Below are 26,858 nucleotides of genomic sequence, written 5' to 3'. Positions count from 1 at the left end.
TGCTTATTTACATGTTCCAAATAAATCATCGTTCATTCATTCAAAAAATGTGTTATAATGTAACTTCTATTTTTTTCCCTTTTTTGGGATCTTTACACCAGTCAGCCAATTAAAATGCATTGGGGAGTACATGGTGATCAAGGGGAAACAGTTTTTCTCTCATTCCCTTGACACTTTCGCATTTATTTATTTTTTAAACAACAGCTGTTCCACAAAGTGAGACTCTTGTTTTTTCCGATTTATTTTCCATCTCTAGGAAACACCTTGTCTGGAGCTGGAGTTTGATCACTTTAGCAGCCCAGTGAAATATCCAGATATGACCTTTGTAGAGGAGCATGCAAACTGGACCATCTCCAGGGAACTTGGATTCAACTACAACCTCTCTGGACAGGTAACTAACAAATAAAATGTTCAAGCCAACCACTGACCGCCAGCGTAATGGATTCAGAGACTAGACGGGTGGAAAGAATATGTACGTCAGTAAAACGTGCACCAAGGGTGTTACTAGGGTGGTTTTTTTAACAACAACCTCTTTGGAAAAATGACAAGTCACCACGAGCCACCTACAGCAGTCTCCATGCAAGAACATTCTCTGAACTTAACTGCCCAAATTTGTTTTTACAGAAGGGCTTTAAATGTTTATTTAAAGCAATTGTTCATAAATTGAATGCATGTGACTGAGTCGTCAATTTGCATAGTGAATGCCTCGAAAAGTCTGCAAGTGACTTGATGCGACCATTTCAGAGGAATCTGAAAAACAAGTCAGGTGCTGCCTATACAACAAAACATGGTGCCATGAAAAGGATGCAAAAAGAAAAATAACTTTACAAGTTTAGTCAGAACGGACATAAAGGAATTACACTTCGTCATATGGCTTTATATTAGAATGTTAATTAAATCTTACCAGTTCCAGTTATGCTAAGTGCTAATCATTTGTGGACTTTTCCCTCTTTGAAAGACATGGTTGACTAACCGAACGGTAGTGTATATTCACTGATGTCAGGCTCGCACCACTCTTAGATTTTGATCTCGTCACCTGACAAATCCAAAATAAGAGAGAAGTGTTGCTTCCACAGATTTTCTCAAATAGTTTTGTATGGCGGTCTATTCCGTTGTCTACCAACATCAGAGGTCTCCGGTTCAAATCGCCGTGTTACCTCCGGCTTGGTCGGGCGTCCATACAGACACAATTGGGCCGTGTCTGCGGGTGGGAAGCCGGATGTGGGTATGTGTCCTGGTCGCTGCACTAGTGCCTCCTGTGGTCGGTCGGGGCGCCTGTTTGTGGGGGAGGGGGAACTGGGGGGAATAGCGTGATCCTCCCACGCGCTTCGTCCCCCGGGTGAAACTCCTCACTGTCAGGTGAAAAGAAGCGGCTGGTGATTCCACATGTATCGGAGGAGACGTGGTAGTCTGCAGCCCTCCCCGGGTCAGCAGAGGGGGTGGAGCAGAGACTGGGACAGCTCAGAAGCACAGGGCAATTGGCTGGGTACAATTGGGGAGAAAAGGGGGGGGGGTAATCCAAAAAAAAGTATTGTGTGCACCCTTTACAAACATATGTCCCTACGGCCAGCTGTTGCATGAGGCCTGATCTTTAAATCTGTCATGGCTATAAACATCCCTTGAAACCTTAGAGCTACAAAGTGAGACTCTGAACAGGTAATAAGCCACTTAACAGCTCTGTTACAAAAAAGAATGGAATCCACTCAACTCTTTCTCTTATTGTGCTGACTGGCTCTGTTATCAAATACATAAACGGAATCCAACTGACGTATACACTGGTAAAACGAGACAGGATCTGAAAGGGATGGGGCAGTTGACATGTTAAGAAATTGCCGTTGTCTTTTTTATTGCTGCGCTCTTAGGAAAATAAAGTCATTCTATTCTATTCTATACTATTCTATTCTATTCTCCCTTCATGGGCTTACTTTTATTAAGATTTTACCATTGGACTGGCTTTTATTTTACGGTTCTTCATCCACGATACCGTCACAAGACGATATCTTGGAAACAGCTTCCCTGCGTTCTCTCTGAGATACTCAGATTTACTCAAACCGGCTCATGGCCCACGACACGTTGATCGTTCATGGTCACACCGAACACCAGTCACCCCCTGACCAGTGTGCCTTTCTGGTGTTTTCTGAATGACACTGATTGGCTAATAAAGCAATCGTATCTCCCACACGGCAAGCCAGAATGACATGAGATCTTGTTGACATGTCCAGCTGCCCTCGCTCTAGAAGTTTGCCGCCAGAGCCGTGAATGATTGCTACATTGGTTTCTCCACCATTTTGAAAGTCCCATTAAGCTTTTTAATTGATTTGGCAATCGTCTCAGTGGAGAGCTTTATTATTTTTACTGTTGCCTCGTTTCTTTTTAGAACTTGTTAATATCTCAGAGAAGCACACAGGTCACTGGAGTCATTGCAGTTTTGTTTCTTTGCTTGTGTTACCTAAAACTTTTGATCAAAAGTTGAAAAACTCCCGTACTTTGTCCAGCTTGCAATTCGTTATACATGTATTTGTGACGTTATGGTGCTAGACCTTCATTGGTCATGTTGCAGGAATTTGTTTGCAACTTTGGATTCACTCGTCCCTCTGCTATACGCACCTGTGTCATGAAATGGATGTGCGAAGTGTTCTCCTTACCTAAAACTCTTCGATAACAGTGATTTTATTGTGCTTTCTATCCATTAGAACAAGACCGGGTGTCATCTTTTAAGTGCTGGATTGAAGTTAGTGGTTTGTGGCACTGGTGTATTAGAGAATTTGCACGGGGCCTTGTTCAATGCGCATGTGTGAGACTGCAATTTGGAAGTGTGCGCCATCTTGCTATGGACTGCATTACGCTGTTGTTTGCCAGACTGCTTGGACATTGACTAGACTCCATTACGGCACTCGTTTCGATCCAGCTGTTACGAGGGAACACTTGGTCTTGTTTCCAAATGATGGTAATTTCAGTTTTGAACAGAACTGTCAATATGTTCATGCTGGGTATATTGAGGGGATGCCATAAGCAAATTACTCACACTGCCAAGAGCTCCCGGGGCCATACACCAACAGACCAGGGAGTGGATCCAGATATTAAAAAGTCACGTCAGGGAAGTTTTCTAAAGCCTCTTTAGTGTATTAAATGGTTTTATATACAGCGCTGTCTGGGATGCATCAAAGATCACTGTCTGTGCTCATGGGTTTCTTCCTTTAGAAATGACTTCGTTTGCTACTTTTACTGGGTTATCCTTCATTTGTGAAGCAGTAACCTGAGTGGTATTCTGCTTATAACGTCATTATGAATTGCATATGTATTAGGAGTGTGGTGTGAGATAACATAAGGCAGGTACATGACTAACATAAGGCAGTATGTTACAATATTGATAAAGGTGTATGGAATGAAATGTTTGGTGAGCTGTCTGTTGCTTCTTTTAAGCGGAAAGGGCCATTAATATCAGCACACATGCTCTTCCTTCGTGTCTTTATACGGCACGCCGTTTATAATGAAAACCAGAGAGAGAAGAGTTGTTGGAGAGGAGTTGGTCCTATTCCTTAGTTTCCCACATTACACCTGTGGATCTCCAGAGAGAATCTACCGGAGCAGATTTCGCCCAATAGGATTGTACCACTGTGCAATCCATTTGAGATGTTGAAATACAAGCAGCGGTGTTTTTAATTACCCTTAACATTACATCGTCGAATCATGGAAATGGAACAATAGGACAAGGACGCTGGTAACATGATCATGATTTATACTGTTGGAATGTGACGTGGTATCTATACCTGACACTGTGGGACGGATCTGAGCCGTGCAGTGTTAGTTTATTAATGGCCGTACCTTAATGAGGTGTATTATTAAGATGTTCCTTTTACTAGTAACTTGAGTGGTTTGAGAACTCTACCTAACAATAATGAGTCTTAATGGATTACTAATGGTGAAACTCCGAGCTGTGAATTTGTACATCAAAGGACTAACGTGGCTTAACGATCAAGACCAGGCAACAATGTTACTTGTTGGATATAACTTGGAGTTCATGTAACGTGTTAGTTTTTTACACATCGACTCTGAATAAATAGCAGGAATTAGGAACGCCCATTCATCAGCTTTTACTTAAGATTGACGTTCACTCAGTGTTTGTGTGGCTCAGCGGCTGTTCCTTAGAAAACTCTATTTAACTTGCAAGACACAGTAAAATCAAGGTATGTGGAAGAAAAAGGTTTAATAGTCTTCATATTTAATATCCATCATATGTGATAGCCAGTCCATGTTGATGAAATATTTTAACTTTTATGACATAATTGACGCTAAACAGCAATGTTAGCTGCAGAAATAAAAACACACTGGGATAAAACTGTCCAGGAATAAAAAAAAAAGCCCAAATAAAAATGCACAAAATCAGTAGGGTAAAGGAACAAAAATACTGCCCATACTTTTTTCTTTTTTTTTTCTTTTTTTCTCAAATGTCGACATTAGAATAACCTCCAGATGATGACCGGTGAGCTGGCTAGATCTCAAGCAGAGTGTACATACTTGACTTGTGGTCATTAACTGTTTTCATTACTCTTTGCCGTAGGGAAAACACAGCTTTCTAATGGAGAGAGTTTCAGAGCTCCTGCAGTAGTGTCTTGTATCGGGACTTGCCTTCCATTAAATGATTTGCCCTCATGTCAAACTCTCCACCCATTTTCATTGTATGTTTTAGACATTTTTAGCACTCTCTCCCCTGAGTTGTCCAGAGTATCTCCTTGATCGGGGATGAGGTCCTGACGGAGATCGGCTCATCCAACGGCTTGTCCAGTTCGTTTCCTGCTATTGTAGTATTTCACGCACGTAGCGGTGCATGCTCTTTCAACTGTGTTTCAGAGTAACCGTGTGGCCAGGGACCATGCCCTGACGGAGAGCGACATAGAGCAGCTGAGACAGCTGAGCAACAGGGACCCTCTGTCTGAAATCACTGAGCAGGAGAAAGACTTCCTTTGGAGACACAGGTAACCTAATGCAGTACTCACTAATCTTTTCACTGTTTGTTAACAGGCTTACTCTGCCTTGACATCATGCATTATTACTGATGTTAAATGTCTTTTGCCAACATATTTAGCTGTTATACTGTAAGGGCTACAGTGGAGGTAAGTGTTTGCCTGCCAAGTCTTTCATTATTTCAAATTTGTTTTAATTGATTTCCTTCCATTAGGTGTGAATGCTTCCTATGTCTTCATATGAATCAAATGGAATGTACATTTTATCAGTCTAATCATGTAAATTTTCCCGTTTATCCATCTATCGTAATGAATGAAGTGTACGTTTGATTGTACAGATCAGAAGGGGATTTCCTCTACATTTCCAAGCTCTTACCTTGATTGAGAATATTGGATTGTTTAACTCTTGTGACAGTTTACTGCTCCTGCATATTCTGATATTCGTTGGGGCTAGGATGACTGAAGTCCTGCTGAACATAGTGCTTTAGCTTGTGCCTTACAACACTGGTCTACCAGCTCCTGTTAAAATACCGTTTCATTGACACAAGTCACTTCAGAACCACCATACTTTGATAGTGGACGTAGCATAGATTTGTTATTTGCAGACGACTATGCCGCTTATTGTTAGCATACTATATAGTGATTGTTACAAGTATTTAGTTTTAAATTCAGCACATTTTAACAGCATTTCCCTGTTCACACTAACCACTAAAACAAACGAGTTACCCTAACTAAACCAAAGTGAAATACTTCGGCATGTACATCTATATACATGCACTTGCTGTGTATCGGTGAAATTCTGGTCTGTTGATTGTCAGATTATTCTTTTTATTCATACATACATACATGAATAAATGTAAACTGAAGATGGAATATGCACACTGTTTAGACGATTTGCAGATACGCTGTTAATGAGGATATAAGCTAATATTAGATGTGTGTGTGAGAGAACTCATGATCCCATCTGCCTTCTCTCCTCTAGGCACTACTGCATGAACATCCCTGAGATCCTTCCCAAGATCCTTCTGGCTGTCAAATGGAACTCTAGAGATGAAGTAGCACAGGTAAGCTGTGCTGATTTTGTTAATTATTATGTAAACATTGAGAAGGGGGATTGGTTAAATCAGCGGGTGTGGTGTTGGGTAGGAATGAAACCCTGCATACACATGGGGCATCCATGACTAAGTACCACTGATTTAGATTACACTGGTTTGCTATGATGTGCAGTCCATCCAAATACACTCATTCATTTAGAAATAGATTTATTTAAAAAAAATTCTGTAAATAACAGAGACACTGTCTGTTGAAGGGGGTCCTATCTGTCTAAACATGTTATTTTCTTTTTCATTAATGTTGACCAATTTAAAAATCTACACTGAAAATGCTTTCAGTTTTATTCTTCATATTTACATGCGTGTTTCCCAGATGTACTGTCTACTAAAGGAGTGGCCATCCATCCGTCCAGAACAGGCCATGGAACTGTTGGACTGCAACTATCCAGACCCCATGGTCAGACATTTTGCTGTCCGCTGCCTTGACAAATACCTGACAGACGACAAACTGTCCCAGTACCTCATTCAGCTTGTACAGGTAGGAACAACCGAAGGCCGGGGCTTAGTAGTCTTAATTAGGGTGAACTGGTCCCTGGAGTAGCCAACCACAGCCTCCCCTTGTCTCTTCTCTCTTTTCTCTTATTTTTGGCTGGACCAGACCAGTGAGCCAGCCCTACAAATGCGAATGTCACTGACTGACTGACTGACTGAGTGATCATGTTTGACAGGATTGGGCGGCTGGATCAGGTGACCAACAACGTGACTGAAGTTACACGATTGGTCAGATGAGGGCCGAGAGGCATGTGGGAGAGAGCGCACAGTTAAAGCATCCCAAATAACTCTGACATCACTGATATCACTCTGACAAAACACCCACCGGCAAATTCACAAAAGGATTGTGTGGCTTTTGCGGTTGCTAAACCTGCAAAAATAAGACCAAAGGGAAACCGTGTAATTCTCAAAGCAGCCACAAAGAGTGAAATGCACCCCTAATTGCAGTAGCATGCAATTAACGTCTTGGTGCTCTGTTGCTATATGCACATATTTAAATTAAGTAATATGCATACTTTCGGCACAAAATTGGCCCCTTTCTATGCAGATGAGCCTCGGCGCAAAACACCAGCACTAATAGCCACACGCCATAAGAGTGAAAATTATTAGCGTTTTCAGAGAGTTGTTGGTAACAGAGCCGCATCTATAAGGGATGTCACGCCCAGACTTTCCAATGATCATGGCAGCTGCGATTGTAGCCGGGCGAAGCCATCATCACGCCAGGCGTGCTCTGTTATCACTTTTTGATTTAACTGAGACCGAAATCATTCACAGCTACAGGTTGCCAGGTCTAACAATTCTTGCTGTACTAGATGACTTAAAGGATGACATTGAGCCTGCGTACTGTGTTCTTGGTGCAAATCCACCATTTATACTTTGCCACATGGATAATTACAATCGGATGCAAAACAAGGGCAAACTGCACTCGACTGTAAAACTTCATGGGCATATTTGCGTTGTAATCTGATTCGGGTAATATCTTTTGTGAACAGGACCTTGTGACGGGGCAGATAGCGGTTGCACGTGATGCGCAATTCATGGTGCTATCAGCGGCCACAATCCATTCTTTGTGAATTCGCTTGTCAATACAGAGTGGGTCTTAGAAGAAGCAAGAGACATCCGCAGATAGAAACAGATGAAAGGGGGGGGGGGTTAGTACATAATTAGAATAGTTATAATTACAATTAAATTAAGTTAATTGAATCAAATCAAACACCCCAGGATATGAGTGGAAAGTATTGTTCTTGCAACTGCCTTTATAACCTTTTTTTTTTTTCCTTTTTAATCGAATGTAGCTTATCCTCCTAACAAATTGGCCCTCTAACAAATTGGCCACAGTTTTGAACATTGACAATACACGGTCCAGCCATATGCCAGGTTTTGACCTAGTCCTGTTATCTTCTTCTCTTTTTTCTTCTCTGTTAGGTGTTAAAGTATGAGCAGTACCTCGACAATCCTCTGGTGCGCTTCCTGCTCAAAAAGGCACTAACCAATCAAAGGATAGGACACTTCTTCTTCTGGCATCTCAAGTGAGTTGTCCCCCTGTTTTTCTTGTCTGTATGTCTGTCTGTCTGTCTGTCTACTTCTCCCTTTTTCTATCCCTCTTTTTCACTTTCTGTCCCTCTCAAAAGAATGATGGCTAAACAGCACTTAGTCCTGCATATGTCCTCATCGTATCTCTTTGCTCGCTCTTTCTCTCTCTCTCTCTCTCTCGCTCTCTGTCTTTGTGACTATATCCGACCCAACTCCCACCCCCGCAGGTCTGAGATGCACAATAAGACGGTGAGTCAGCGGTTTGGGCTGCTCTTGGAATCTTACTGTAGGGCCTGTGGCATGTACCTCAAACACCTGAGCAGGCAGGTGGAAGCCATGGAGAAGCTCATCAACCTCACCGACATCCTCAAACAAGAAAAGAAGGATGAGACGCAGAAGGTAGGGAAGGCGGACAGAAAGACGCATACATTTGATTAATGCCAGTTTGCCCCTCCAAGAAAGCTCTCTCTCCTGTCAGCGCAAACACACATGCAAACACAGCTATCCATTGTGTAGTTTCCTGTGTGCATATTCATACTTTTCTTTTTTGACAAGTACAAAGGCAAAAAGAGATGATACTGGTTTACAAAACATAAAAGGTCACAGATAGGTAATAGGGGACAGCACAATGAAGAGATGAAAAAAACAACAAAATAATTATAAATAAAAAAGCGGAGGATGTGATCTGTTTGGGTTTTGATGCATTTCAGGTGAGTTTTCATGATGGGTTTGGTGTAGTATTATTAACTCTTTATTAATACTTCCCCTTCCCAGTTACATACTTGTGAACCACATTATATATAATTTAATAATATAACGTGTTTAATAACATTATATTATTAAATTATATATATTACATTATACTAAACACATTCTACTTGTGTTGTGGGATTCGTTCAGAAGCAGCAGAATAGACTTGAGAATTGTTGAGTATATTTTATTGAACTGTTCAAGTTTGTTTTTTCTTTTATAAAGCTGGTTGCTGTTCCATTGATGTCTGTCGTGTTAGGAGATCCAACCATCATGAGGTGTTGATGTTTTTCCTACTTTTCCAGTTTAGTAGTATTGTTGTTGTTTTGGCGGTAGTTAGGGGTACAAGCAGGGGTATTATGATTTGTTTTGAACATGTGTTGTGTATATCCAAATTGCTGAGTGTGCATACGGAAGGGGATAATGGAATACTACAGCCAAGGAGTAGGGGTAGTGTAGTGGTAACTTCTCCCCAGAAATATTGTGTCGGTGGGCAGAGCCAGAGTGCGCGGAGGTAGTCATCAGTTGTGTTGAATGCAGTTACATACATCGTGTGCTGTGTGATATGGGTTCTGTGAATGATCTTGTGTTGTAGTAGCCTTATGTTAATATTCCTAGAAATGCTGAAGATGTTATTACAGATTTTACTCCAGAAGGGGTTATCTGTGTAGGTGTTGGGGTCTTTCTCCTATTTATTTACTGGAATATGATGTGCATTGGTAGAGTCCTTGGTAGCTATGAGTTTATACAGTTTTGAGAGGGGTTTATTTGATTTTGCAATTCTATTAATGCTTTCCAATAGCGGTGGCTGTTCCAGGTGCATACTAGACATATCTATTTTTGCCTTGATCGAATGTTTTAATTGGATGTATTGTTGTTTCTCAATGTCATATTGCTGTTGGAATGTTGAAGTGTTATGGTCAGAAATGTAGCGGAGGTGTGTAAATCCTTTTTTCTTTCCATTTAGTGTCTAACAGAGGTGATTTGTTTGCAGTGAAGTCAGGATTATGCCATATGGGTTTTTGTGCAGTAGGTTTCATGGCAGTGTTTTGTATTTTATTGACTTTCCACCGAGCTGTCAGAGTTGTAGTGTTTGCATTGTTTAGGAAGCAGTTGTGATGTTTGAATGTGTCACCGAGGAAGAGTAGGTCTGAGACTGCCATGTCTTGGCATTCATTTGGTTTGTTCAATGTCAAGCTATGGGCGGTGGTGATAAGTTGCGTAGATCCATTTGATAAGGTTTAATTTTTCCACTAAATTGTTATTAGTGTGTCCAGTGTGTTGAACCATTTTGCTGTGGGTTGGATTGGGATCATTATGAGTAAGAAATTAATTCTTGATACCATCATCTTTATTGTGGCAATGCGTCCTATAATGGAAAGTGGCGTTGTCATCCATCGATTTAAGTCATCTTGTAATGTTTTTAGTAGTGGAGTGACGTTAAGGTGGAACAACTCTGACAGCTTGCGGGAGAATTTTATACTCAAGTATGTGATGTTGCCAGTCGTGAGTTGTAGCTGAGAGATTTGTGATGTAAAAATTAGTGATTTAGTCCAGTTTATTGTATAATCAGAGATGTTGAAGTATGTATTGACAGTTCTGATAAGTTTTTTGATTTGTTTGGATTTTGCAGGAATAGGAGTACATTGTCTGCATATAGGCTGATTTTATGTATTATCTTACTAGTGCGGATGCCTGTGATAGTGTTGTTTTGGCATATTACTGCTGCTAATTGTTCGTTAAAGAGTGCAAATATTTTGATTATGGTGATACACTTGCAAAAAATCGATATAGTGCATGTGAGCGTTGTGTTGTTGGCAATATTTGACATGTCTAGCTTTTTATTTGTAATTCAATACAAACATGCTCTTTGGCTTACTTGGTTCAAGATTTTCTACAAAGAAAATTGTGCATATGGTTTCACAGTTTACACCAAAATAAACAAACATTGGTTCAGGTCTGTTTTCACATATACAGAATAGAAATACATTTAAGCTTTTCACACAAAAATGCAGTTCCTATGCAAACATACATAAAATACCACCAGTTTGAGAGTTTTCTGTGCTTGTGTTGTGGAGGTCCAGATGCGGTTTCTAGTGGACCAGATGAAGAGGCCGGATTACATGGACGCTCTGCAAAATTTTACCTCTCCGCTCAATCCTGCACATCAGCTTGGAAACTTAAGGTTAGCAGGTCAAGAGTTTGTATGTTTCTATCCTTTACACCTTAACATGTCTCTCTGAACCGGACTGGGGCTAGATTCTCATTCATACTCACGCTTGCTCCATGAAATTAACTCAGTAGAGGCTGAGCTATGCAAAATTCAAAGCTAAATCATTGTGAATAAAATGTTGGAGTCTTACAAATTGTAGCTCATCATTAGCACTATTTGAAATAATAAACACCACTGATTCACCAATAATTCATCAACATTTGGGCTGTAAAAGTATCACGAATTTTATCTATTTCAAAGGCATCAATCTGCCTCTGTTTGGAAGAGATCTTGAATGTTCAGCATAAAAATATATGAAACCCAAAGTTTGAATTTTTAGTCAAACTGCTGTACTCTTCAAAAACCCCTTAAGCACCCAGATAGCTGGAAAAATCAGATTTTTCACTGATATAGACCTTTCAATGTCAATTGGAGATGTACCACACTTAAAGTTGGTTGTTAACATAGGGAAATGTGTCTTTGTCCATCTCTAGAGATGGTTTGGGTGATCAGATCTTCGATGAGTGTTGAGTGCAATTGCATTTTTTTTTTTTTTTAGATTTGTTACTCATCTTACGACAAATTCAATCCAACCCAGGAAATTAATACTAGTTATGTAACTCTGGAATGTTACCATAATCCAGCTCACCAGCTTCACTCTCAAGCCATTCTCGAACATGCATCTGTAACATTGCCACAGTGACTTTTCTGGGACCGCTGGTAGTTAGTTTTCCCCATTCATGCCTCTATCTTTAGATAGTGTTTGTTTACACATGACTTTACACATGACATGTTAATGCCTTCTGTCTCATTACACCCCATTCCCGTAGGATGCCTTTTTATCTTATCAGACTACGGCATCTCTAACCGTACCAAACAGCTTACTACTAGTGATCTCATCCTCTGCACAGACTGAAAGAAGCTGCCTCATATCTAGGTCGGTCCATTTTCCAATCATTTTTAAATATGCTCATGCTTTTGTTGGCTTGCAAATAAATCTCCCGCTTCTGACAAGTGCCTGCTGTGAACAAGTCGCAACACACTCTTTGTGATCGGTTCACTCAAAAGCGTCTTACATAAGATTGATGCTGCTATCTTACAGCTTTTGTTCAAAACTATCATCATTCAGAAAAAAAATCCCGTACGTGTTACAAGGTCTTGAGTTGGCAAATTGCCAATACAACTTCTCTGGCGTATTAACTCCGGTTTGTGCTGTACAAACCTGACAAGTAAAATTCCTGCACCGTTTACGGATTATGCCGCATGTGTGAATGTGATCTCAGTCAGTCGCTAGCGAACAGTCATGAACTTGTCATGTGGACAGAAGCGGTGGGGGGGGGGGGTCTTGTATATTGAATGGCTCTGAGTGTTTGGGTCCCATTTGTAGTGTAAAGCTGTCACTACTGACCTGTGTGTTGTATTTAGTGAGTGGTGGGACTGATCAATAAGCATCACTTTGCATGGGCGGGGAACTGTTTGGCAAACATGTTGTTGTCGTTGAATGTTTGATTTCAGCATGATGTCAACCAAGAGATTGTCTGTGTGACTGATTCAGCCATACATTAGTCGTAATGAAATTGTCGGAATATCGGCCTTAACAGGAGCTTTATCAGCTCGAGGCTTCCACTGATATCCATCAACTTTGTTTGGTTCAAATAGAAATCAGTGTTGGCTACTTTCCAGTCAGATCATGGCTACATTTTAACGAGTGTACAATTACCATTCGCCACACTTAATCACTCCTGTAAATTAATCTGATCATGGTGTCTAGGGTGCTGCCGGTAAACCTCTCTGACCGCAAGTGAATACTTAATGGTCCCGATTGTTCAGCGTGGTTATAGCCTGAGAAAAATTAACCACTGTGACAAGAGAGAACAGCAGTGTCAGTTTCTACAAACAGTTGTCAAATTAATGTTTAATTTTCATAGGATTATTAATAGTTGTGATTCTGGCATATCACACATCTGTTGAGTGTATCGACAATTCAGTGCAATATGAAGTTTTGCTAATGCCAGCATACCAGATCTGTGATTAATATTAATCACATGCGAGTAAAGTATGATGACAAGACAAAGAAAGCAGTCTTGTATCATGTTGTTGACCAGCACTATCCAGTACAGCCTGTTACAGTGGAGCAGATTTCCCAGCTAATATTTAATCAATTTAATTTGCATATGCTCATGATATACTAGAGTCATGAAATGAGAAACCTCAGCCATGAGCATTTGACCAAATAGTAAGACTTACCTGTGGTTTGTCATTTCAAGTGCTTGAACAGGGAACTTGGGTCACATGCACAACCGAGGGCACTCATTTGCTGTTTATGTTGAAGCTGTCATAACAAAACAATAAGGGAGCTGCAGTGTAGGATTTGGCTCAATATACGTATGTATTTTTTAATGATCTCTTATTTTCTGTATAATTTACCCAAATACACTACCGTTCAAAAGTTTGGGATCACCCAAACAATTTCGTGTTTTCCATGAAAAGTCACACTTATTCACCACCATATGTTGTGAAATGAATAGAAAATAGAGTCAAGACATTGACAAGGTTAGAAATAATGATTTGTATTTGAAATAAGATTTTTTTTACATCAAACTTTGCTTTCGTCAAAGAATCCTCCATTTGCAGCAATTACAGCATTGCAGACCTTTGGCATTCTAGCTGTTAATTTGTTGAGGTAATCTGGAGAAATTGCACCCCACGCTTCCAGAAGCAGCTCCCACAAGTTGGATTGGTTGGATGGGCACTTCTTTGAGCAGATTGAGTTTCTGGAGCATCACATTTGTGGGGTCAATTAAACGCTCAAAATGGCCAGAAAAAGAGAACTTTCATCTGAAACTCGACAGTCTATTCTTGTTCTTAGAAATGAAGGCTATTCCATGCGAGAAATTGCTAAGAAATTGAAGATTTCCTACACCGGTGTGTACTACTCCCTTCAGAGGACAGCACAAACAGGCTCTAACAGGTACTATTTAATGAAGATGCCAGTTGGGGACCTGTGAGGCGTCTGTTTCTCAAACTAGAGACTCTAATGTACTTATCTTCTTGCTCAGTTGTGCAACGCGGCCTCCCACTTCTTTTTCTACTCTGGTTAGAGCCTGTTTGTGCTGTCCTCTGAAGGGAGTAGTACACACCGGTGTAGGAAATCTTCAATTTCTTAGCAATTTCTCACATGGAATAGCCTTCATTTCTAAGAACAAGAATAGACTGTCGAGTTTCAGATGAAAGTTCTCTTTTTCTGGCCATTTTGAGCGTTTAATTGACCCCACAAATGTGATGCTCCAGAAACTCAATCTGCTCAAAGAAGTGCCCATCCAACCAATCCAACTTGTGGGAGCTGCTTCTGGAAGCGTGGGGTGCAATTTCTCCAGATTACCTCAACAAATTAACAGCTAGAATGCCAAAGGTCTGCAATGCTGTAATTGCTGCAAATGGAGGATTCTTTGACGAAAGCAAAGTTTGATGTAAAAAAAATCTTATTTCAAATACAAATCATTATTTCTAACCTTGTCAATGTCTTGACTCTATTTTCTATTCATTTCACAACATATGGTGGTGAATAAGTGTGACTTTTCATGGAAAACACAAAATTGTTTGGGTGATCCCAAACTTTTGAACGGTAGTGTATGTTGTCTAGATCAACAAACATCAGCATGAAGGACTGTTCAGGAATGAGTTTCTAAATGTCACTCTGCCTTCATTTAATTGTCCCCACATTCTGTGTCCCCCTCCTTTTCTGCTGCGCTGCTCTTGTCCTCCTCTCTTTCCACATTGCCAGGTGTCATATTAGAACACCGCTAGATCTTGTTTTAGGTTTCTTTTGCTGGAGCTGCTGTGATTTTCAGCTTCCTGCTGACTTTATTCTTGCTTGGTGTTGCATATACTTACTTGATACGTCACATGTCAAGTGTGAGTCTGTGTCCCCAGGCTAAAGGAATGTGGGAACTGTTTCACAATATGAGCACTGCGGGGAAAGCTCTGATGAAGGCCTGATACTAAAGTGTGTCACCCAGGCTGATGAGGCCAAAGAATAAACAGTAAACTGTAGCTTCATGTAACAGAGTATATGTTCTGTGTGCAGGTTAGATGAATGCAGGATTATGTCGTCAGCAAAGCGCCCCCTGTGGTTGAACTGGGAGAACCCTGATATCATGTCAGAACTGCTCTTTCAGAACAACGAGATCATCTTCAAAAATGGAGACGGTGAAACACAAACACACACACACTCTCTAACATATGTGGCATCTCATGTATACCCTTGTGACAAATAGGTCCACACTCGCCAAACTTTTCAATTCACAGTTTGCAAAATTTCCCAAGTCCCATCTCCCTTTGTTACTTTTACAGTATGTCCAATGAATTCTCAAAAGCTCTTATTATTATTATTATTATTATTATTATTATCCTATAACCCAACCCAACACCATTTCATTTTCTTTTACTTATCAGTCATTATCATATTCTGTATAAGCTGCTTTCTGTTGCTCTTAATGGGGTGTCGGATGCTGAAGGAAATAGAGATGACTCCTGAGTGCTGATTGGTTGATCCCTATACCAATCATTATTTTTCAAACCTCAGGTTAACAGTAATGCAAAGTGAGTGGATTTTATTCCAGCTGTAACATGCATTTGTTTGTGTACATGTGCCCGTTTCTGTGTTGTAGATCTGCGTCAGGATATGCTGACTCTGCAAATCATACGTATCATGGAGAACATTTGGCAGAACCAAGGACTGGACCTACGGTACTGCTGCCTTTCCTCCGATTCTCTTTCTGTCTCTTTCAAACACAGTGCTTCTGCCCTGTATCCTCTCTGCCCCTGTTTGTTGTAAATAAAATTATTACTCTGCCTGAAAAGTACCTGGGTCTCAGAAACCTTAACAGCTACAGTTCCCAAACTTGGCAGAGAGATTGGAAATCTCACCCACTACTTGGACAAAAGAAAAAAAGAAAAGTAATTATACAGATTGGCTAGATGTTAGCGCTATAACAACGAAGTTTACGTTTTGGCCGATAACTTTCGAATCATAAGTCTCAGAAACAAATTTCTTTTTTTTCCCTGGATTCCGTGGGTCCAGATGAATTTAAAGATAGAAGCCATGCCCATTTGAGCCAAGAAATATTTTACGCCATTCTGAATTTTGTCCAAATCTGTTCTTTGTTTTTTTTACTACTAGTCATACAGATTTTTTTTTTTTTTAGCAATCATCACCAAATTTGGTACAGAGCATCTCTGGACAAACCCGGAAAAAGTAAAATTTTCGGGTTTTTGATATTCCATACGGTTTCGTTATACAAGCCAATCACATGTTATCAAAATAGCTCATTTGAGACGTCTGTTCAGGAGTTTTCAGTGAGATTACTTATTAAAGCGCTTTGCCTCAAGTGCTTGGAGCCCGCCCATTGCCACTTGCAGCTATATTTTGTCTGTCTGTCTGTGTTTTGTTTTGTTTTGTTTCGTTGCAGATATTTGGCATGTCTTTTGTTGGGGTGTGTGTGTGTGTGTGTGTGTGTGTGTGTGTGTGTGTGTGCGCGCGCGCGCGTGTGTGTGTGGTTGTGCAGATTTGTGTGCACACCTGATATTTTTGGCATATATCTCTCTGTTGTGGTGACAATTCCTGCCATGTATGTGTGCATCTATGTGTTTCTGTGTGTGTTTTTGTTTGTGTACGTGTCTTTGTGTTCTATCTGTATGTGTCTTTGCATACTCTGTGCTGGTGTGTAACTCTCTTTATGTTAGCACACTTTGTGTGGCGTACTGATGTGCATCTTATTGTTGAGAGTACAGTGCCCACATCATATTTGGTGTGCGTTTGTTTCCTGTGTGGGTGTGTGTCCAGGATGCTGCCATATGGCTGTTTGTCGTTAGGAGACTGTGTGGGGCTCATTGAGGTGGTTCGCAGCTCCCACACCATTATGCAGATCCAGTGTAAAGGCGGCCTGAAGGGGGCGCTACAGTTCAACTCAAACACGCTACACCAATGGCTGAAGGACAAAAACAAGGGCGAGATGTGAGTTTGTTTGTTTTTCTCTAAAGCTTGATTTTATTGCATCTTTCATTTGAACACTTTCAGGGTTTTTATATGCTGTACCATGACAACAGCTTACATTTTATTTCAGTAGTGCAATCTTCAGCTGTGTGTAGTTGTGTTACAGAGCTATTACTTTACGGCATTACAACTTAACACAATAAAGTGTGACTGCAAGTTAGTTGTTGCAGTAGTTTCTTCACATGATTTAAGTTCAACGTTGTTAATGGTGTTGGGCAAAATCAGTCTGCCAAATTGAAATGGCTGTTTCTGGACAAGCCCCTTTTAATGCATTGTGCATAAATAATATGGGGGAACTGATGGACTGACAGACACATAATCCACCCCAGGAGGGAAGTAGACTATGATGAGCAGAATTCTAAAAAAAAAAGACCAAAAAACAAATAACAAGAAGTACAAGTGATCACAACCAAGACATCACCTGATATGCAAAAATGATACAAAGGTCTTGACACACACACATTTATATGTTTTCTCAGACTGTATACGGATCAAAAATTGCAATTATACCTGTGTTTTGTGTTTGTGCATGTGTAGGTATGACATGGCTGTGGATCTGTTCACAAGGTCTTGTGCTGGCTACTGTGTAGCTACCTTTATCCTCGGCATAGGAGACAGACACAACAGCAACATTATGGTCAAGGATGATGGACAGGTAATAAGCATTCTCTCTCTCTCTCTCTCAATGTCTGTCTGTGTGTCTGTCTCTCTCGCACGCACACACACACGTGCAAAGAAAACACAAATTCTACACATTACATCGTAAATTCCAGCCGCCTCGTCACCTCCAATTGTAACGATATCAACCACCCTGATTCCAACTACACGCGCTCTCATAAAATATTGATGATGAGGAGGTTTTTCTCGGGCGGGAAGGAAGATGGATGGAATCGGAATCTAAACGGGGATTGGCAGAATGAGCCTGGAGGAGGAGATGAAGGCGCGGTCGGGCTGCTACGACAATGACCAGTGGGGAAGCGGTTGCAGTTCCCGCTCCAGCAGCAAGGAGGCGATGCGTAACCTGGGATGCGACACCCTCAGTGGCTATACAACTGCATCTTCAACGACCAGCAAGAAGAAAAACGAGAACCTTGTAAGTTCCAGCCACCTCATCACCTCCAATTGTAATGATATCGACCACCCTGATTCCAACTACCCACACACAGGCTCTCATAAAGTATTGAGGAAGAGGAGGTTTTTCTCAGGCGGGAAGGAAGATAAATGGAACCAGAATCTAAACAGAATGATCCTGAAGGAGGACATTAAGGCGCAGTCCGGCTGCTATGGCAATGACCAGTGGGGAAGCGGCTGCAGTTCCCACTCCAGAAGCAAGGTGGTGATTCATAACCTGGGATATGGCACCCTCAATGGCTTCGCTCCATAGTATTCTATCCAACCGAGCTGCGGGCCAGCGCTTCAGTGCTTGGATGGCACGGTGGCCCAGTGGTTAGTGCTGTCGCCTCACAGCAAGAAGGTCCTGGGTTCGAACCCCAGGGTTGTCCAACCTTGGGGGGGGGGGTCGTCCCAGGTCGTCCTCTGTGTGGAGTTTGCATGTTCTGCCCGTGTCTGCGGCAGGTTTCCTCCGGGTGTTCTGGTCTCCTCCACCATCAAAAAGACATGCATGTTAAGGTTAATAACTGTGTCTGGTCTGTGCCCCTGACCGAGGCATGGCAGAGTTGGTCCCCAGGCACTGTACGGTGGCTGCCCACTGCTCCTAGCTACACAGCTAGGATGGGTTAAATGCCGAGAGGAATTTCCCCATGGGGGTTAATATAGTATATCAAAATCAAATTTAAAAAAAAAATTCAGCAGGCCCCCCCGATACCCAGAACCAGCCCAAACAGGAGATGCATCAACGGATGCCCACGCCAGTGGCCCCTCCTTAGCTCTGGAAGTCTCCGCCCCTTGCCCTGCCCCTGTGACCGCTACGCACCCGATAGTTTTGTATCATGAGCAGTTCGTCTCCCTGGTGCCCCTCCACTAGGATTCCCCGCCTTTCTCCTACTCCTTCTCCGCACCACCACCACACCCCGCACCCTTCTTACCACCACTATGTCCCTGCCCACTGGGGGCCATCCAAGGAGGCCCCCGCCTCTGGGTACCACCCCCAGGTGTACTGCCTCTCCCCCAACTCCTCCCGCATCCTGGGATATGTCACTGCCCCGACCCCTCACCTTTCCGCCTCTGAAGGCACCATAAAATAGTTGTGTTTTTTGTTTTTTTGACCTCACACATGGTGTCTGTCCCGTTGCCTACCAACATGGGGATTGCTGTTCGAATCCCCATTTTACCCCCAGCTTGGTCGGGCGTCCCCACAGACACAATTGGCCGTGTCTGCGGGTGGTAAGCCGAATGTGGTTATGAGTCCTGGTCGCTGCACTAGCACCTCCTCAGGTCGGTCGGGGCACCTGTTCAGGGGGGAGGGGATAGCGTGATCCTCCCATGCGCTATGTCCCCCTGGCGAAACTCCTCACTGTCAGGTGAAAAGAAGCGGCTGGCAACTTCACATGTATCAGAGGAGGCATGTGGTAGTCTGCTGCCCTCCCCAGATCGGTAGAGAGGGTGGAGCAGCAACCGGGACGGCTTAGAAGAGTGGGATAGTTGGCTGTGTAGGAGGGATAGTTGGCTGTGTACGATTTGAGGAGAAAAGGGGAGGGGATAAAGAAAAACAAACTTTCACACCCCTCACCCTCTCCGGCCACAACACACAACCAACTGCACTCACTCCTTGCCAGCCACTCTTTCCTCCTCACCGAACCCCCCACCCGCACTCAGGATCTGTGCTGAGGATGTGTGCCAGCTCTTCCATAGACAGAAGACCAGGAAGGCACCTAGCCTGGATGGCGTGTCACCCTCCTGTCTTAAAGTCTGTGCTGACCAGCTAGCCCCCATTTTCACACTGATCTTCAACAGATCACTGGAGCTCTGTGAAGTCCCCTCCTGCTTCAAGAGCTCCACTATCATCCCGGTCCCCAATACAACATCAAAAAGACATCAATTGGCAGAAGTAGCTCAAGTTTAAGTGTAAACCCTGGTAGCCCCAGTCAGTCCTATTCTCAACTGAAAAAAAAAATAGTAAGACATACCACTAACACAATCTGAATAAAACAAAAGCAGCCAACTTTCTAAGCAGCAAATATTGAAAATCAAGCATAAAAGAAACGAAAACCAAAAATGTTATAAGCTGCTACAAAATGTGGCGTTGGCCACATCAACAGAGGCCCCACGAAATATGTACAGTTACATAAACCTTTGTTACAGATCTTACATGGCAAGTTGCTGCCATCTGTTGGAATTTAGGTAGTACTGCATTAGTGGCTGTTTATTGCTGTAAGGGCGTTGTACCCCAGATGTTGCTGCTCTCTGACCGGGATGACGAATATACACTATATGGACAAAAGTATTGGGACACCTGGCCATTACACCTACAGGAACATTTTATGGAGTTGGTCCCCCCTTTTGCAGCTATAACAGGTTCCACTCTTCTGGGAAGGTTTTCCACAAGATTTGGGAATGTGTCTGTAGGAATTTTTGCCCATTCATCCAGAAGAGCATTTGTGAGGTTAGGCACTGATGTTGGACGAGAAGACCTGGCTCACAGTCTCCGTTCTAGTTCATCCCAAAGGTGTTCGATGGAGTTGAGGTCAGGGCTCTGTGCAGGCCAGTCAAGTTCTTCCACGCCAAACTCACCCAACCATGTCTTAATGGTGCTTTAGAAGAACAGAAAAGAAAAGGGCCCTCCTCAAGCTGTTCCCACAAAGTTAGAAGCATAGAATTGTTCAAAATGGCTTGGTATGCTGAAGCATTAAGATTTCCCTTCACTGGAGCTAAGGGGCCTAGCCCAACCCCTGAAAAACAACCCCATGCCATTATCCCTCCTCCACCAAACTTCACAGTTGGCAGAATGCGGTCAGGCAGGTAACGTTCTCCTGGCATCTGCCAAACCCAGACTCGTCCATCAGACTGCCAGACAGAAGCGTGATTCATCACTCCACAGAACACGTTTCCACTGCTCCAGAGTCCAGTGGCAGTGTGCTTTACACCACTCCACCCGACGCTTGGCATTGTACTTGGTGATGTAAGCCTTGCATGCAGCTGCTCGGCCATGGAAACCCAATCCATGAAGCTCCCGGCACACAGTTTTTGTGCTGATGTTAATGCCAGAGGAAGTTTGGAACTCTGCAGTTATTGAGTCAACAGAGCGTTGGCTACTTTTACGCACTATGCGCCTCAGCACTCGTTGACCCCACTGTGTGACTTTACATGGTCAGCCACTTCATTGCTGAGTTGCTGTTGTTCCTAAACGCTTCCACTTTTAAATAATACCGCTTACAGTTGACCGTGGAATATCTGGCAGGGAAGAAATTTCACGAAGTGACTTATTGCAAAGGTGGCATCCTATGACACTACCATGCTTGAATTCACTGAGCTCTTCAGAATGACCCATTCCTTCACAAATGTTTGTAAATGCAGACTGCATAACTAGCTGCTTGATTTTATACAGCTGTGGCAATGGGTCTGAATGAAACACCTGAATTCAATGATTAAGAAGAGGTGTGTCCCAACACTTTTGTACATATGATGTATCAGCACTCATGACTTGTCTCCTCATTTAACGCTGAAACAACCTTGGCCATTTCTAAAATGGCAGTAGACACAAAGCAAATTGCATAGTCAATCATGTTCTCTAGTGAGAAGAAGAATCATTAGAATATGTCCTATGTGGCCCATAAACTAAATAAAAGTAGCCACTGATAGACTGGATAGGATAACAAAAAAAGAAAGGTTAAACCAAAAAGTGCTGCTACAGTTTAACATGAGCATCCAAAATTGTATAATAGATAGGGGAAAAAATTGCCTTATACAGTGCACACAGCCAAACCCAACATATACCTCTCTCCTTAGGTAGGCTACATTATCTGTTGTCCAATCGCTCCGTCGTAGGTTGACTTGTGGTCTTGAAGAAGAGACGTGCTGCACTGGGATCATCGAAAGTGTGGACAGTTGCCTGCAAAGTAAGCCGTAGCTTGGCAGGATGGACCAGACCAAACGTCACGCCAGCTTGGTGGAGTAGTGCCTTCATGACCTTGAACTCCGCTCTGCGTCGGGCCAGCACTGCAGAATAGTCCAGCAATATGTGGCTCCTTTTCCCTTTGTAGGACAGCTGTCCACGTTCGCGGGATGTGCGGAGAATCAGCTTCTTCATCTGGTAATAGTGCAGCTGCACCAGCGTGGCTCTGGAGGTTTGCCTGGGGGTGGTTTGGCTGCGAGGGTGCGATGTGCTCTGTCCATAACTGGCATGTTGGCGAAAGTTTCCTTGCCCAGGATTTCCTTCAGGAAGGGGCCCATGAAGGCAGTCGGGTTGGTGCCCTCTTCACCCTCAGGTAAGCCAACCACACGTATGTTCTGTCGATGGGAGCGATTATCTTGGTCATCCACTGCGGCTTTGAGCTTGATATTGTCTGCAGCCAGGGCAGCACAACACGTCTCCAGCTCCGCCAGCCTGTCCGTAACTTCATTTTGGGAGGTTTCCAGTTCTGGTTTTACTTGCGTGGTCAGTAAGTGATGTCTGTTGTGACGCTATTGTGGAACAAAGTTCTTTAACTGTTTCTTCGTGCATAGTCAGAGCTGTTGCACGAAATTCAGCCATAATCTCTGCCTGTAGCGCTGTCAGCCTGTGTGCGGATGGTGGTGATCATTTCATCCCCAGTGTTCAGCTCTGCCGTTTCACCTGTTATTTGGCTAGCTAGCAGAGAGCTTTCGGTCGTCTTTGTTGACTTGCTGTTTTGCACGTGGTTCTTATTTCTTCCAGACATTAAGAATGAAATAGTAGTAGTTTACGGCAACAATGTGCACTGTTTCAAGAATTCAATCGCTGTATTTGTAGGAAATATATCGAAGTTCAGTGGAGAAGCTTCGGAACACGTCCTTGATCATGTCAAAAGCGGAAGTCCCTATATTAATTTTCTTTCCTTTCTTCTGTGCTTGCTAATATCTGTTTGTGTTATAGTGTATTTTGAAGTTTGTGTCCTTCCTTCAGTCTTCAATTTCGATGTTTGATATGAAATTAAAATTTGGTTTTACGAGAGAGAGGTCCCTTTGTACCGATCCCTGATTTCAACTTTCTTTTTTCCTACTCCTTTCCTCCAGTTGTTCCATATAGATTTTGGCCACTTCCTGGATCACAAGAAGAAGAAGTTTGGCTACAAGAGAGAGAGGGTCCCCTTCGTACTGACTCAAGACTTCCTCATTGTCATCAGCAAGGGGACTCAGGAGTGCACCAAGACCAGGGAGTTTGAGAGGTATCTCTTCTCTTCTCTTCTCTTCTCTTCTCTTCTCTTCTCTTCTCTTCTCTTCTCTTCTCTTCTCTTCTCTTCTCTTTGTGTAATTTCTTTGTATGCACTCCTTTTACTCGTCGTCATCATCAATGTTTGGCTTCTTAAGTTCTTCAGATGGTTGATATACTCTAGATTGTTTTTGTAAACGTCGTGATGTTCATACTGGATAAGAATGCAGTGAGTGAGTCCTCCTGTTTCGCTCGTGTCCTGTAAAACAGACAAAACTCTTTTGTTACCAATGCGGTCCAACAGACTTGGAGGACACGTTCTCTTTACCTTGAAAATATATTGTAATATAGATGGAAAGCAGTCTTTGAAAAGGCAGATCAGGTTTTATACTGCTGCTACTACTACTACTACTAATAATAATAATTTTATTTATATAACACTTTCTAAAACAATGCCACAAAGTGCTTCACAAAAAAACAAAACAAAAAAAACAGACAAGGCAAAAACAAGAGTAAGACCAAACAATTAAGAGCAAAAACAGCATAAATAAAAACAAATATCAAACATAATCTGTCATTATTCTCTGTCTGGGCACTGAGGCACTCACTTTCTGATTTAAATGTACATAACCTGATACCAACAGGGCTGTTGTTTGCATGTGTACATTATGGTTCCGGTTTATTTTTAGCTTGCTTTCTGTAGCTTGTAAAAAAAGGTTTTATGTAAATGTGCAGTTTGTAAAGTGGTTATAGACAGAGGGCATAGACACAGGGTGGGGGGGGGTATTGGTTTTACAAATGGGTATTATCTATTTTATTTTATTTTTTTTAACTTTCTCCTTGTCAATCTCTTAACCACCTCACCACTCGCCCGACCCAAGGTTCCAGGAGATGTGTTATAAAGCCTATCTGGCCATCCGGCAGCATGCAAACCTCTTCATCAACCTCTTCTCGATGATGCTGGGCTCTGGCATGCCTGAGCTGCAGTCCTTTGATGATATTGCTTACATCAGAAAGACGCTAGCCTTGGAGAAGACTGAGCAGGTATGCTTTCCTGCTTTTTTTTCACGTTCCTAGTTTGATGTGGTGGGCTGTATTCTGTTACTAACCCGTTCTCTCCCACTCTGTCCTGCTCTTTTGCACTCTGCCACATTGCATCTTCTCCATTTTATCCCCCTTTCACTCTGCTGTATGCAGGAGGCGTTGGACTATTTTATGAAGCAGATGAATGACGCTCACCATGGCGGATGGACCACCAAGATGGACTGGATATTCCACACAATCAGACAGCATGCACTAAACTAATATGCTGCATACACAACAGTCCACAGACTCTAAAGAGACCAGTTCCGGCTGTCTATCCTTTTACCATAGAAGAGCATCCACACTAACCCTTACTGCTAATACCGGGACTTGTTCATCCATTGAGGGGATTTTTCGCCATTTTGTTTGACAGCATTAAGACTTTTTTGTTACGCAGCCATCCCTTTCATTTTAAGAGGTTTCCTGTTCGCCTGCATTTTTCTCATTATTACCTCCCTTTATGTGTCGTCCTGCTCCTCTGGACCTAAGAGAGAGCGTCACTGTGTAGACATCTCCTCCGCTCACCTCTGCTAGCGTTGGCTAGGCTGTTACCTCTAATGCAGGTGACCGGATTCTTCTCCTCTAAAGCACTAAAAGACAGGAACGAACAGGTGACCCAGGATGTGTTAACCCCGACCCTGCGGCTCGCTGTGGAAGAGTACAGACTGAAGGAAGGGAAGAGTGAAATGAAAATCCCATCTAACTAGCTACATGTGTGGCGGCTGTCAGCATCCAGCCAGACACTGCATTTGCTGCACTACTTTTATGACGCTGCTATCATGTGGCTGTTTGGAGAATTCAGATTTTGTTCCGTTTTCAGCCCTCTGAAGACGAGGGCACAAGGAGAAGTTTTGACTGATTTGCCAACTACCAACTTTACTTGAACCGTCAAGGTGTGCGTTCACAGCGGGGGAGTACATGAACGCCGCCCGTGTGAGCTGACTTAAGATCAGCTTCCTCCCCTCCTTTGCTAACCAGAGCCAGTTGTGAGGAAGTTTCGAAGCTGAACGAAACAAAACACCAGAGCAGTGTCTAGGGGGCAGTTTCACCCTCCTTCAAATGCCCCCGCTGTCTCCACGTGACAGCACTGCCCCCTCGGGAACATTGGTTGGTGGTGCAGCTTTTCGACTGAATTATAAAAACTGCTGGGTGACGATGCCTCACCATCACATACAGCACTTAAAAAACATCAGAGTAATATACAGATTTACTATGACTTTTAACATGTATGTATCTAGTCTCTTTCAGTTTCTACAATGACAAACGCTAACTCAACCTCTACAATCACTCCATTGTTTGTGTAAATATTTGTTTTTTGTACTCGTGTTTACCTCTCAGTTGGAGCTTCTTTCTGCCTAGCATGGATGCAAACTTTGCCCCCCACATCACTCATTTGTAGAGCCTGGCTCGTATTAGCAAAAAAGATAAGCGTTGATCTGACGACAGCTTGCCTCATCATCGCTGTGAAGATCAGCGTGGTCATGTGACCTGATCAGTTATCCTGCACACTACACCTAACCTACGCCTTTCACCCCCCACCCCCCACCCCCAACTACACTGTCATTTCTAATGGGATGCAAAAGGACAAGGGTGAAAGCACCCATCATGTTTTTTTCTAAGTACTGGGACCTTTTTTCTTTTGCCTCTTTCTGTCTCCGTCCGTCCGTCCGTCCGTCCGTCCGTCTTGTCAGCGAGCAGAGGCCCAGGGAAATGTCAGGTCTTCCTGTTAATGAAATACCTTGGCATTACAGCACAATGCTTCACAGCACTCGCCTCACACTACTCACCTTCTCTACAGGTGGCTCCGCTAACAGCAGGTTGTAGCAAGAAAACTGCAGCAGGCATGATAATGGTGGCATTCAGACATGGTCGCTTTTGTTTTGCCCTGATGTCTCTTTCTGACCTTGGTAGGCTGCTTTAAGCAGAGCCTTCATTGTGATGCCTTTCGAAACAGTAATACGAAGCGCAAAGTAAATCTTGTGATAAGAACACGGTTGGTTAAAATGCTGTATCCAAAGCACCTTACACAAAGCCCGGAAACCCGGCGATGCTGGAGCCATGCTTGTGCTGTTGACTAACATAGGGACTCAAGGCTCTAACCTTGATGCTGTTGGTGCCATACTTTGCCCATGAAACCAACCGGCGTCTGCCTTGATTCTTAGGTTGTTTTTTTCCCTGATGGCACCGTTGGTGTATGTAGGATTGTTTTGTTTTTGTGTGAGAGCCAAACGGTTTACAGGATACCTGTAACTGTTAAACCTAACTCCTGTTTAACTGAAGCACCTCAGTACTCCCCCCAGAAAAAAACAGTCGTCGTTTCCTGGACTCTAAAGCTTGGTTGATTGGCCTTCGTGGCAGGTACGGCATCCTG

The 26,858-nt window shown here is 42.8% G+C and overlaps 1 protein-coding gene across 1 annotated transcript in view; it reads left to right on the top strand.

Annotated features, from left to right (window-relative positions):
- LOC130109168 (phosphatidylinositol 4,5-bisphosphate 3-kinase catalytic subunit alpha isoform-like) overlaps nucleotides 1-25,769 on the top strand; it is a 51,342-nt gene extending 25,573 nt beyond the window's left edge. Inside the window, exons 13-26 of the mRNA XM_056275924.1 lie at nucleotides 257-391; nucleotides 4,852-4,976; nucleotides 5,947-6,028; nucleotides 6,390-6,554; nucleotides 7,994-8,097; nucleotides 8,329-8,500; nucleotides 10,930-11,036; nucleotides 15,151-15,272; nucleotides 15,734-15,812; nucleotides 16,909-17,079; nucleotides 17,656-17,773; nucleotides 23,269-23,420; nucleotides 24,286-24,448; nucleotides 24,602-25,769. Coding sequence (XP_056131899.1) covers nucleotides 257-391; nucleotides 4,852-4,976; nucleotides 5,947-6,028; nucleotides 6,390-6,554; nucleotides 7,994-8,097; nucleotides 8,329-8,500; nucleotides 10,930-11,036; nucleotides 15,151-15,272; nucleotides 15,734-15,812; nucleotides 16,909-17,079; nucleotides 17,656-17,773; nucleotides 23,269-23,420; nucleotides 24,286-24,448; nucleotides 24,602-24,709 — 1,803 coding nt within the window. The 3' untranslated portion in view covers nucleotides 24,710-25,769. The remainder of the gene's footprint in view (nucleotides 1-256; nucleotides 392-4,851; nucleotides 4,977-5,946; nucleotides 6,029-6,389; nucleotides 6,555-7,993; nucleotides 8,098-8,328; nucleotides 8,501-10,929; nucleotides 11,037-15,150; nucleotides 15,273-15,733; nucleotides 15,813-16,908; nucleotides 17,080-17,655; nucleotides 17,774-23,268; nucleotides 23,421-24,285; nucleotides 24,449-24,601) is intronic.
- The last annotated feature ends 1,089 nt before the right edge of the window (nucleotides 25,770-26,858 follow it).

Source organism: Lampris incognitus, chromosome 3 (genome assembly GCF_029633865.1).
Source record: "Lampris incognitus isolate fLamInc1 chromosome 3, fLamInc1.hap2, whole genome shotgun sequence".
In the NCBI taxonomy this organism is placed as follows: domain Eukaryota; kingdom Metazoa; phylum Chordata; class Actinopteri; order Lampriformes; family Lampridae; genus Lampris; species Lampris incognitus.
Note: the sequence above shows the minus strand (reverse complement) of the source record. Positions and strands in the feature narration are given on the sequence as shown.